This window comes from Stenella coeruleoalba, assembly GCF_951394435.1.
Source record: "Stenella coeruleoalba genome assembly, chromosome: 6".
In the NCBI taxonomy this organism is placed as follows: domain Eukaryota; kingdom Metazoa; phylum Chordata; class Mammalia; order Artiodactyla; family Delphinidae; genus Stenella; species Stenella coeruleoalba.
The window spans coordinates 105438943-105451807 of NC_137151.1; the positions used below are offsets into that span (position 1 = coordinate 105438943).

The 12865-nt window shown below is 34.4% G+C and overlaps 2 protein-coding genes and 1 long non-coding RNA gene across 3 annotated transcripts in view; 2 read left to right on the top strand and 1 right to left on the bottom strand.

The window, feature by feature from the left end:
- SPAG16 (sperm associated antigen 16) overlaps positions 1–4488 on the top strand; it is an 885716-nt gene extending 881228 nt beyond the window's left edge. The window contains exon 16 of the mRNA XM_079924326.1: positions 4255–4488. Coding sequence (XP_079780452.1) covers positions 4255–4430 — 176 coding nt within the window. The 3' untranslated portion in view covers positions 4431–4488. The remainder of the gene's footprint in view (positions 1–4254) is intronic.
- Positions 4319–12865, bottom strand: part of LOC307187796 — a 197691-nt gene continuing 189144 nt past the window's right edge. Inside the window, exon 3 of the long non-coding RNA XR_013828704.1 lies at positions 4319–4446. This is a non-coding gene — a long non-coding RNA (uncharacterized lncRNA). The remainder of the gene's footprint in view (positions 4447–12865) is intronic.
- VWC2L (von Willebrand factor C domain containing 2 like) overlaps positions 7756–12865 on the top strand; it is a 154013-nt gene continuing 148903 nt past the window's right edge. The window contains exon 1 of the mRNA XM_079924916.1: positions 7756–8631. Within this exon, the coding sequence (XP_079781042.1) occupies positions 8242–8631 (390 nt within the window). The 5' untranslated portion in view covers positions 7756–8241. The remainder of the gene's footprint in view (positions 8632–12865) is intronic.

A 12865-nucleotide genomic window follows, 5' to 3' on the forward strand; every position in this document is an offset into this window, starting at 1 on the left:
AGTAGGTAATATGCAGAATTCCTAAACTTAAGGATTTGTCTAGGTTAGGAGGTAAGTGTTAAAAGATTCAGGCACTCCTGGGTATTTTAGGTGTATACTCTCAAATTGAATTTTCACACATGTAAGTTATCTAAAATTAATTTTAAATTCTTTAGTTTGAAAAAGTGCCAATATTTTATTTGCACAGTTTGTTAGAATACAATGAGTTTCCAGTTTTTGTTGGTTCATCCAAAATGATTACATATACCCAGATAAAATGTTACCACTCAATCTCCATGGGTTAATTCATTTTATAAACTTCAAGAGATTCAAACATTCAAGTTTTATACCAAATCCAATTGAGACTGCTTTGCTCAAGATATTATTAAACCTACATTTTTCAAAAAATTACTTTTTAAAACAGAGTATAAAGAAGCTCTATTATGTTAAGTAAATTATAAGTTAATTTAGAACTAAAATTTGAGTGAAACACTAATTTTTAAAGGTTTGTTCACTCATCCAATAGCAGAGCAATACTTTGAGTGAAGGTGAAATTTAGTGCTTATCTTCTTTAGCCAAAAGAAGTTAGCAAATTAATCCAATAGAGTAAAATGGATAGTAATACATGTTATCCTCATTCAAACTCATTGGTCAACAAACAAGATACTGATTTAAGCAACAAGAGATTATTCTGAAGTCTTGATGGATAAAAACAAGTATTAAGTTTTTCAGAGATGTGTGGATCAAGACAGTTATAATCACTCATTGTTGATATTTACTGATTTATATAAAAGAATAGCAGTTATAAAATTATATCAATCTTCTCCCCAGACTGCCTACTTTCTTCCCATTCTGTAAAAGTTTGGGAATCCTGATAACTTAGATGTTATATAAAAAATGACTTACTTTGGGCTTCCCTGGTGGCGCAGTGGTTGAGAGTCCGCCTGCCGATGAGAGACCGGGTTCGTGCCCCGGTCCGGGAAGATCCCACATGCCATGGAGCGGCTGGGCCTGTGAGCCATGGCCGCTGAGCCTGCGCGTCCGGAGCCTATGCTCCGCAACAGGAGAGGCCACAACAGTGAGAGGCCCGCGTACTGCAAAAAAATAAAAGACTTGCTTCTTTTTTGCTTAATACATGTTGAGATATTTATATTTTTAAATACCTTTATGAACCAATTTGGCTATTTTATTTTTAAATCAGTGTTGGCAAACTATATTATTCTATGTTTTTTAATAATATACTTTAAATCCATGTGATATTTGTGGAATATGTGCATTTATAATTTAGTAATTATTCTTAAAATACCATGCTAAATGACATTTTAAATAATCTATTCAGGAATTGCATGTTAGGAGACAAAATTTTATTAAAATGTTATAATGGTTTAATATTTTATTAAAATGTTATAAAATTTTAAAATGTGAAATAAAAAATAAATTATATTTCTATTTTGAAAGAGGCTTATTCACTTTAACATGAACATTGTTGGTACAAGTTTTCATAAATCCTCATAGTACTATTTAAAATTTCATGTCTACCATATTTTAATTCCATTGACCAAGTTTGATGTAGGTACATCTTCTATTCTTCCGAAATTTGTCATTAAGACTGTGACATTGGTATGACAAATGATTCATATTGTAGTTTACTTTTTATTGCCAATCATCAGGATATATAGAAAGATAACTATGCACATGTCTCTTAATACTCTGCTTTGTAGAGATGTCACCAATAGTCATACTGTGATTTTTTTCTTTTGAGAGTGCCACCTCTCTGTCTCTCACACCAACAGATACTAATGTAGTAACTGACACATCCTGGTAAGTAATTTTGAAAATCTTCTAACCTAGAAAGAGTTCAGCATCTCAGATCCTAGTAAAACTAATTTTGGGGTCAGACATTATATGCCATGTAATAATCCAATATTTAGAGATGAACATGATTTTATATATATATACACACACACACACACACACACAATCTTACAGCCTTTTGAAAATGAGTTCAAGTAAACCTGAAAACCTCACCATAAACTTGCTGACTCAAATCTGTTCTAACAAAGACACATTTTTTAGATACCTGAGGCACGGTGCTGCTGAATTATATAATCCCTATCATTAAATTCCAATGTTATCATCTTCTCTATTTTATTGAACAAGCTTTCAGGAATTACAGAGGACTTTCATAAATACTTCCAATTAAAACTTTTACAGATTTGACTCCAACAAAAGATAATGGTTTAAAAGCTAAATTCTTTCCTTTTTCTTTACAGGCTTTGATTCTGTTTGGTTTTGTTTTCAAAAATAGAAAATGATATTTACCACCTTCCTAGTTGTGTGAAGAATACAAGAAAAAAGTTATTTCATTCTTAGGAAAGTCACAAACAACAATTGCCTACAATGTGTGGCTGGAAGTGTAATCCACATGTAATGCCTCTGTCGGCAAAGACTTAGTAGAAGGGGCTTTATAATAAATATTCACATCTGCTGCTTTGGACACTCTAATCCATCCTAAGGATCTTTGCTGTGTCAGGCTTTGTTCTAAATGAAGAAGCTCAGTAGATATAAAGGTTTGCAAATAGGCCATATTTGTCATGATTAACTTTACTTTTATAACTTTTCTCTGTTTTAGAGATATTCATGTCAATTTGGGTTATAATTCTTGATTAAATATTTGACTGTGACTTTTATGGCAATATTATTATTGAATTTTTATTATGGAACGGAAAAATTCTATTTTAACAATATATCACCTACTTAACATCTGTCAAGAAGGCATCACTGATAAAAATGCTGTGCTGGATGTGGAAAAAAATGACTAAAACCCCAGGCTCTGGATTCAAAGTGTTTGTGATTAAATGCTAGCTCCCTCCGTATCTAGGGTGTCATCTTAAGCAAGTTACTTAGCCTTTCCAGGATTCTCTTTCTTCACCTATATAATGGAGTTAATATTATTTTCTTTATCATTAGATATTGTAAGGATTATATGGAATCATCAATATATATGTTAGGTACTAAATCCAGTATCTAACGTGTTGAAAGAGTTTAATGAATTTTAAATGGCATTACTGGAATGATAATATTATATGCCTTCTAAGTATGATTAGATAATCCCAGTGACAGTACTAAAGTCATTTATTTAACCCACATACTTATGTAGACATATTCTGTTGTTTTTACTTACCTCCAAATTCCCTGATAGTTTGCTGCTGGACTTCTTTAATAAAAAGTATTGGGCTTCCCTGGTGGCGCAGTGGTTGAGAGTCCACCTGCCGATGCAGGGGACGCAGGTTCATGCCCCGGTCCGGAAAGATTCCCACATGCCGCAGAGTGGCTGGGCCCGTGAGCCATGGCCGCTGAGCCTGCGCGTCCGGAACCTGTGCTCTGTAACAGGAGAGGCCACAGCAGTGAGAGGCCCGCGTACCGCAAAAAAAAAAAAAAAAAAAAAAAAAGTATTAGTTAGAATGGGATTGCTGATATGTTTTTCACTTTAAGGAAATTATTAACTCACAAATATATGGTATAAATATTATGACAATACTCTGTGCAGTATTTAGCTCTCTTATGACACAAAATTTTAGTTTAACAGAATTTTGAATTTTAAATTAGAGTAAAAAACCTAAGACATCTTTGATATGGAGGTATTTATTTTCACTTCAACTCCAAAAACAATTTGTTGTGCTAATAAGTACCACAATTTTTAAAGTATAAATGTATATTATTAGTTCTAAGTAGTGATTTAGTATACTAAACAAATTTAAGTATAATAAACAAATTTAAGTTATAAATTACCCACTGTGTGTATATATGTATATATGTGTATGTGTATATATGTATACATGTATATATGTATATATATATCTTTGCCTTAGATACATTTTGAATCCTAGTTTTTAATACTTTTTTTCAGAAATAATTCACTTGAAAAAAGAAAGCTTCATTGCTTAATTGCTTTCAATCTCATCTTCTCAAAATTATTAATCCCAAATATAAGGAGACTAGCAGGGCATTTGATGACCTCTGCATATAAAGTAGATAGAGCATTTAAAAATTTTATAATCTAATCATTGGCATATCTTAATTTTAACTGGAATTATTTCCTATACAGCCAGGAGTTAGTTCATATTTAATGACTGACATCTAACGTAAAATGAATCTGAATTACAGTTGAAACAAAACTGTATATTCTGTTGCTTATAAACTGTGACTGCTTGAAATAAAACTTTGATATTCATTCTCTCTCCCTCTTTCTCCCTCCCTCCCTCTTTCTGTCAGGTCAAGTTTTAGCTCAAGCAAGTGGCAATGGGGTTATCCATTTACTGGATCTTAAATCAGGGCAGATCCACAAATTGATGGGCCACGAGAGTGAGGCTCACACGGTCGTATTTTCTCATGATGGAGAGACTCTGTTTTCTGGAGACTCCGACGGCACCATTCGAACGTGGTCTTGATGGTCAGCATATCCCACTGTGGAGGGCATTCCCTTTAAGGCTTGAAAATGCCTTGTATAGTCCCAAACCAGTAAATATCTGGTTAAATATGCCAGCAGGTGACATTTACAATTTGCTTTAAAACATGCTTTGGACATATATTTTAGTGCTCATTACTGTTACCAATAAAAAAAAAAACTTTCTGCTCATTTATTTGTGTCTGGGTCTTTTTCTTTCTCCTTTTGATAAGAATTTCGAGACAGAGCATCTTTGCTAGCAGTTTGGAAGAAACAGCTTTACAATGACGCCTAATGACAGACTAGATGAATTACAGATTGATTTTGAATGTTACAAAACAAACTGCAGGAGAACCAGGCTACTTTTTTTAAAAATCAAATCTAAACTGCAGGAAGACCTGAAGTTTAATCATGTAGCACAGGGAAAGTCTTTCTGTAAGCAAAGGGTCAAGTAGAATTGGGGAGCATACATTTTCACAGATTCTTTAACAATGATTACACTTTATCTGTTAATAATAATCAGAGACTGCAGATGGCTTAAGTCTAAATGCTAGGCTCTTCCAGAACTTTCATCTCTGAAGCCCATGGGAGAATGCATTAAGTATAATTACAATAAAAAATGAGAAGAAAAAAAAAATCGTAGTCTCAATGCAAGTAAGTATCTTGCACGTAAAATGCCTTTCCCCCTCCCAATGCATGCATCCACTGTATAAAGTGCGACTGCTTAGAGAACGCTCTAGCCTGGTCCAAAGGAGCAGCTCGGATTTCGACCGAGCTCGGCTCAGAAGCCAGTTGTTGGCGCTGTCCGTGGTGCTGAGGAATTCCCAGCTGCCGGCAGAATGAGCTCCAAATCAGCAGTCTGCAAACTGCTCTCAGTGATGCAGAAACCCAGCTAAAGTTGCTCCTTTCCTTCACGTCCACAGTTAGTATTTTCTGGTGTTTAAGAGGGGATTCAAGCAACATATCGTGGATGATGCTGACGGTATTGCCAGCGGAGTGGGTTTTAAGCTACAGCATGCTGTCGCTGATTTTGATCCTCAGAGCCTAGCCAAATCACCTCTACTGCCATATCAAACACTGTGTAAGTGAACTCATGTGTGGAGGAGGCGTAATCAGCCGGGAAATTTCATAGAAGGATCTGGGAAAAGGCTAAAAATAAGTTCAACATGATTCTGCTACTGGGGTCTGGATTGCTATAGGACCAGCATTGCTTCTTGCTTTGAATTCTGAAGACAGATCCAAAGCATATTTCTTATGTGTGTCTGCAGTGTTTCTCTCTGGAAGGGCGGGAGACTGCTTCTTGACTGTGTTTTGAAATGGGAGGTAGAATGGATTGCCTTTAATTCAAGCCTGAAAATGTATTCTTTGGATAATTAAAAAGAAACTGCTTTTCTAAAACATACCTGATCTTTTAGTTTCTATTGGTCAATGACCCCCACCACCACCATTTAACCTCCAGAGTGATTAGGTAAGTGTATCTCATGACATGAGTTATGTTTGTTTTCTCAAAGAAATAGATGCAGTCATTTAAAATCATATGTAGCAATATGGGGTGGGGGGAAAGTTTAGCTGGGAAGTGCTCCTCAGTATAGCAATGTTTTCTTACTTATTTAAAAATCTTCAGATAAACATTTTGATTTCTCTAATGTTTCTTCTCTTAAATATTAAACTGCACTAGAGTAGCTTAATTAAGAAGAATGCTCTTGAAAAAAATAACTTTCTTATACTGAAAAGACCTTGTTTTCTCCATGCAGATTTTAAAATATATTTCATATAATAAAAGCATGCTTAATGTTTATATAAAGTAGGTATTACATCCCTATTTTTACCTTTAAGTTTACATTCACCCTAACCTGACACATTAATGCCTACCTGTAGCTTACAAAGAGATCATTTTCTATGTCCTTTTGAAACAGAATGATATGTGTATTTTATATGGCTTATCTTGCATGTATTGACAGATACTACTAGAAAACTATAAGAAAGCACAATAGCTCCTTTTTCTTCTAAGATTAACTTTCTAAATATGTGGGAAATGCATGCTTTAATTGGAAAATTATGCTTTTTCAGAAGCTTGTATTATGTTTGTGGGCTCTGTAGTAATTTAAGGGAAAAAATGCTTTGTCAAAGGGAGCTTCCAGCTTCTCAAGTAGAATTATAGGTTTGCTTTTTTTTTGTTCTGTCATGACTCACTGTTTTTGACATATTTTAAAAGAAATCCATCTCCTTTATCATTACCTACCCGAAAGGAATTCTAATATTAGAGAGCAGTTTTCTCTTAAAAGAGGTCATGAATATACTCCCTTTCATTTTATTATTACTAGAATTTGCATATCTAACTTAAAATGCAAGTATAATAGTTCTTGAAGTTTTCTAATGCTATCTTTATCTTATTTAAAATTATCTGCATATGTTAGACTAAAAATCGATGGTTTATCATTGCTATTATAATCTGAAAATAAACCAACAAATAACATTTATAAATGATCTGAAAATGTCCTGTATACAATTTTAGTAATATTGGCATAAAGCCAGCACCATTTAAATAGGCAAATGAACTATTTTACACTTTTCTTATCTATTACTCCCTAAAGTCACAGTTTTCCCAAGGCTTTGTATGAGTTAGTCACTGTGATAATTTAAATAAGAGCCCACTGCCAACACTCCCCACCAAGCACTAATACTAAGTGAAGTGTACAAGAGTCAATAACACCAAATTAATATGGCATATTTCCTATGAATTGGCAACACCCTATTATTTTTAAGAAACTTCAATAAACAGTTACACTGGCATTTTTATGCAAATTGCCTAAATGCAAGTATCTTTGGCATGTCAAAAAACAGTTATGTTTTCAAGAGTGTGTGAATGTCATTTATTTTATATTGAATTAATTCAAGTAGTATTTATTACATGAATATTAGAGTCAGGTTGCTGTAAAAATAATTTACAGATACATCTTTCCTGTCCACTAGGAGCTTACTTCCTGAGTAAAATAAAGGTGTGGACAATAGTACAAATAAATTTTTAACAAATCCTTTTCAATACCTGGCATTTTCTTATTTATTATTTAAAGTTTTCTTTCTTTTATTCACTGTGGAATAGTTGTGCTATTTTCCTGCTTAACTATGTTTCAAAATCCAGATTCATGTTCACTTAAACAACTCACCTATATTGAGACCATTGTTCTCCAATTATGGGCGTAAAGAAGTAGGAAGACCTTTGTAGTAGCTGCATCCAGTGATAATTTAAATTCAGCTGTTGGTTTCTTCCCTTTCTTTTAGAAGTAGAATGTCTTCTCACTAATCTCCTGAGTTTTCTTTTAGATTGTAACATATATACATTCTGTCACTCATTAATCAGTGAATTCAAAGAGAACATGAATTCAAATATTCTCGAGTTATTTGTAACTATTAGTAAGATCACCCTTTGAGTCTCGGTAAAACCACTTCTTACAATTTAGACAAAGCTAAACCTTTGAAATTCAGAAGGTAAATTTAAGCTGAAGATTCCTAGGCAAAGTAAGTCCATAAAGGACAATTTTAATGCATATATTGCCAAGGATCAACTGTCCAAACTTCATAATAAAGTGTAGATAGTTGCATGGACTTAGTCGATTTGAGGTCTTAGTAGCTTCCAAATAGATCTCAAATAAACATGTTAAGAGCATGGGTTTAAATGAATCTATATTCTCTTTATATATGTCAAATTATTCTTTTTAAATATTTATTTTTCAGCCTGCCCCTCTTGTATTCTCATGGAAGGAGCTGAGTATATCTAATATTAGGAGAACATCCAGAATCCTTTGAGGAGGGGGATGGCTCTTCATATTCATGAAGCTTGCATACTTCTGTTGGTCATCCCCAGATTGGTCACCTCTGCTGCCATCAGTCATGAAGACTATCCTGCTGATGAAGGTGACCAGACTTCCAGTAATGACAATCTGATTTTTGATGACTATCGAGGGAAAGGGTGTGTGGATGACAGCGGCTTTGTGTACAAGTTGGGAGAACGATTTTTCCCAGGGCATTCCAACTGTCCATGTGTCTGTGCTCTGGATGGACCTGTTTGTGACCAGCCAGAATGCCCTAAAATTCACCCAAAATGTACTAAAGTGGAACACAATGGATGCTGTCCTGAGTGCAAGGAAGTGAAAAACTCTTGTGAATATCATGGGAAAAATTACAAAATCTTGGAGGAATTTAAGGTATGAGTTACCCTTCTTATTTATTGAATACTAACTTTTTACACCACATACTTAGATTACTACATTAAAATTACAGTTGGAAAAACACAGTTTTAAATTTCTCTTTGATTTACAAGAATATGACTCCAGTTAGCATAAGTACCAGTGTGGTCAACAAATAGGTAATTGGTTTGTTGATCCGTATCTGTAGGGTTTCACAATAACTTTTTCCTTCAGAAGTATTTGGAGCATGTTGCCATCTTTTATTTTTGCCCTTAAACATTTCCTTGGTGTTATAACAAAATATGTTTTCTGAAGGAAACAACTTTGTTTAAAGGCTATGTGTCCATTTATGTGTTTAAATTTTGTGAGTTTTTGGGTGTGTGTGTGTGTGGCTTATTAGCCTGTAGTTGGAGCCATTTAATTATAGTCTAGAGTTATCTATTTAGTGTATGGAAATGCAAGTGCTACAGAGACACACTTCTGAGCTGTGGTCTTTATATTAAGAATATACATTGGACTTACTTGTTGTAGAGCATGGTCCCCATTCTATTCTCTGCTCATTAGATTTTTTTTTTTCACTTACAGGACCCCAGAGAGAACTGAATTTTTATCATAGTCCCTTGTAAAAGGTAGTAAAAAAAAAAAAAAAAGACTAATTTTTCAGCCTTTCAGCCTCCATGGTATTTCTTAGTCTTTCTTTTATGCTTGTGTCATATTTTCAAGTAACTTGGAATTCACTTTTATCTCTTCTTGGAGTCTCTTTTCTCTAATGGCTAGTTTTAATTAGCATTTCCTACAGCCAGGTATGAACCCTTAAGGTATAAATTAATATATCAACATGTCCTCAGATGTAATGGCAGTTCATGCCTTGGAGTTTCTGTCATACTGATGGCTTGATATAAAGATTTTCATTTCACCTAACCAAGTTCTGTGACAAGGTGCTCAGAATCCTGTAGGCAAAAGAAGATATAGCTAGTTTTCAGTGAGACTTTATGTTTGAGAGAAGAAATGTTCAGTTATTGGCACTGACCCAACTTCCTTCTTTACAAGAATCAAATGGTGGAAGAAGTCAATACGTGGAAAAAGGTTTTAACTGATCATGATCAGAGTACTTCCTGTGTATTGGCAATTCATTGCATTTGGTCTATTCCAAGTTATGGGCTCATACCAGTTCTAATTTACCCAAGGAACCCATTTATTTTAATTAGATTCCTCAGGACACGAGAGAAATTTTAATGATAATTATCATATTCAACTTTCTTACACATAAGTGTTATTCTAGACTTTTTTTTCACATATATGATACTTTGTTGCACAATATTGAGAAGAGGCTTGAGAGTCTAGTAAAATTACCATTATTGACATCAAATAATAGTTGAGTATCATATATTTATTAATGCCTTTCTGGTCTTTAACATCTTGGACACATTTTGATATTAGCTACTTTTACTCTTAGGTTAACAAAAGTAAATGCAAATACTCAACACGTGATTGACTCTAGACGTAGTTCTAGAATCATGTCACTCTCCTCTAACATGCATATTTATCTAGAGTAGAATGCAAAAAGACATTTTAAGATAGCCTAGCCTAAGCAAAAAGTACCCCAGATAAAATGTGAGATTATTACATATTGATTACCAAATTATATAAAAGAAGAAAAGATACTGACTTTTTTTTAACTTAGCTCACCACTTAAAATGCTAGAGTTTTCCCTGTTTTTATTAGATTTTATTTTATTTCAAAGGTAATAATTATTTTACCATGTCAAATAATAAAGATATAGCAAGTTAGTAATTGCTTTACTCCAACTATCTGTCCCTGCTATAGTTAATATTTAATCTGTTGATACGCACAACTTTTTCCCTGACTTTCAATATCATTGATCTTAAATCAATGTGATTTAAAAAAAGAAAACAGATGCCACTTTTTCACAAGGATTTAGTTTTAAGAGCTTTAGAGATCATTAATCAGAATGAAGAACTGAGACCAAGAAAGTTTGTTACCTGTCCAAAATTGTCAAGTTATTTAACCTATTTCTAAATACACGCAAACAAGAAAGCCTATATCAAAGCACTTTGGCTCTAGAGTCAGAAAGACCTGGATTCATATCCCAAATTCATCACTTAGATGTAAGATTTTGGATGGAGTCCTTAAACTTTTGGAGCCACAGTAGCTTTTGCTACAAAATGGCCATCATGATCATTACTTCTGATGGGAGGAGATGTTGGAAAGATTTTGTGAGATAATTTATATGAAGTTAGCAGTCTTGTGATGACTGGTACACAATAGATATTGAACAAAAGGTTGTTTCACTCCTTCTAAACTCTAATGTCCAGGGATTTACTCTAAATTCTCCATTCCTCCATGTCTTCACCTACATTTTTATGATGGAAGCTCGATTTTAAAAGTCACTCAAGTGAAAGAATTCCAACACCTTTTTTTAAATGTTCTACTTATCTACGTGAACTATGTACACCTTAGTAAATATCAGCCATCTGATTCTCTAATTTAGTTTCCTGTCTCTTGTAAGCTGACCTTTAAAGCTGTATGCGACTTTCAAATAATAATCTTAGCATGTTATTAAGAAGGTTGTATTACAAGATATTTTTACATGTTATATATTCATCCAACAAGTATTTATTGGGCTTTTTGTTATATAAGTTACTGTAGATGTACTGTACATACATTAGAAAGTAAGGTATCTAGAAGGCAAAATCTCCACCCACAAGGAAGGCATGAACAACGTGGAGAGAGAAGTGGGAGAAAGGAAGTCTAAAGTATGTGACTGTGAAGGTCAACACCAAGGGATTGTGGTGCCAGAAGCTTATCAACATGGTGTGAGGTTTGGTCAGACAAACTTTCTTTTTCTTCAGGATGGTCACAGATGACCCTGTTCTTAAAAAATTAAAATTTATCCAGGGAGAAGTTCCAAAGAGGAAACTGCTTGAGCAAAATCAGAGATTGGGATGAATAAAATCTGCAAGGAGAGGAGGGAGATGAGAATAACAGGAAGCTGGATCTTACTAAAATGCCATTATAAGGAGAGAGAGGTAAATTTGCATAGCATTTTTGGAACGTGGAAAGAGGAACTTGAGTACTGGGCCAAAATATTTAGATTCAGTCTAAAGAATAACAAGGGACAAAATGCAGTTGTTATACATAGAGATGACCTAGTTAAATATGTTTTTTAAACAAAATGACTTTATAGCCAAGTATATAACTGAATAGAGATGAAGTGATATTAATGGCTGGGGAGGTGGGACTGTTGCAGAAAACAAAGAATGAGATGACCAGCATGCAAAGAACAGAAACATTCAGGGAAGTCTTGAGGATAAAACTCTAAATTCCCTAGTATAGTCTAGATTCTACTCATCAACCTCTCCAAGTATCTCAAACTCTCAGTGACTTCTCTTCCCTGTGTGCTTGCACATGCTGTCCATACTTTTTCACCATTTATACACACCTGTATAAGTCTTACTAGACTGCTTCAGAATTCCATTTAAATCTCATCTCAACTGCAAAGCCCTCTCTGACTGTCCTACTTATGTATCCTGGGCTGCGTCTCACACCATTATAACAAGGACAATAATCATAGCCAGACACCATTAAGGCCGTTATATGTATTATAGCACATTTCATAATAACACTATGAGGTTACACTTTTCTTAGCACTGTTTTACAGACAAGAAAACTGAAGCACCAAAGTGTAAGCAGCTTGCCTAACACCATATCTAAAGTAGAAGAACTAGGATTCAAACCCAGGCATTCTGGCTTCAGAATATAAACTCTTCACCACCTTTACCACCTCTGTCACACTGCAATAATATAAAGTGAAAGGACCTGTCTCTCCCACTGGACAGTGAACCCTTTGAGGCTCGGGGCGGTGTTTTCTTTTTCCTCCTCTGTTCCCAACCCCAGCCCCATATAAACCACATAACAGGTATTTAATATATTTTGGTGAACAAAATGAGTCAGGTTATAACTGAACACATAGAATAAAAAAAGTTCCTTTAAAATGCCTTAATTTCTGTTTATGTGTTGACCTCCCCATTTTAATTAGAGAAGCATTCAAGCTTCAGGTAAAGAGTGCTCTTGGGACCCCTAAAGATGACACGCATTGTTCATATATTTCCATACTGCTTCTACTTTCTACTCCTTCTCCCCTACCCCTTCCTAACCAATATTCATCTTGCATTGCATCTCCATCCCAAGTGTTGTAATGACCATCCAGGGTTTTAGTTGTGTGGTCTCA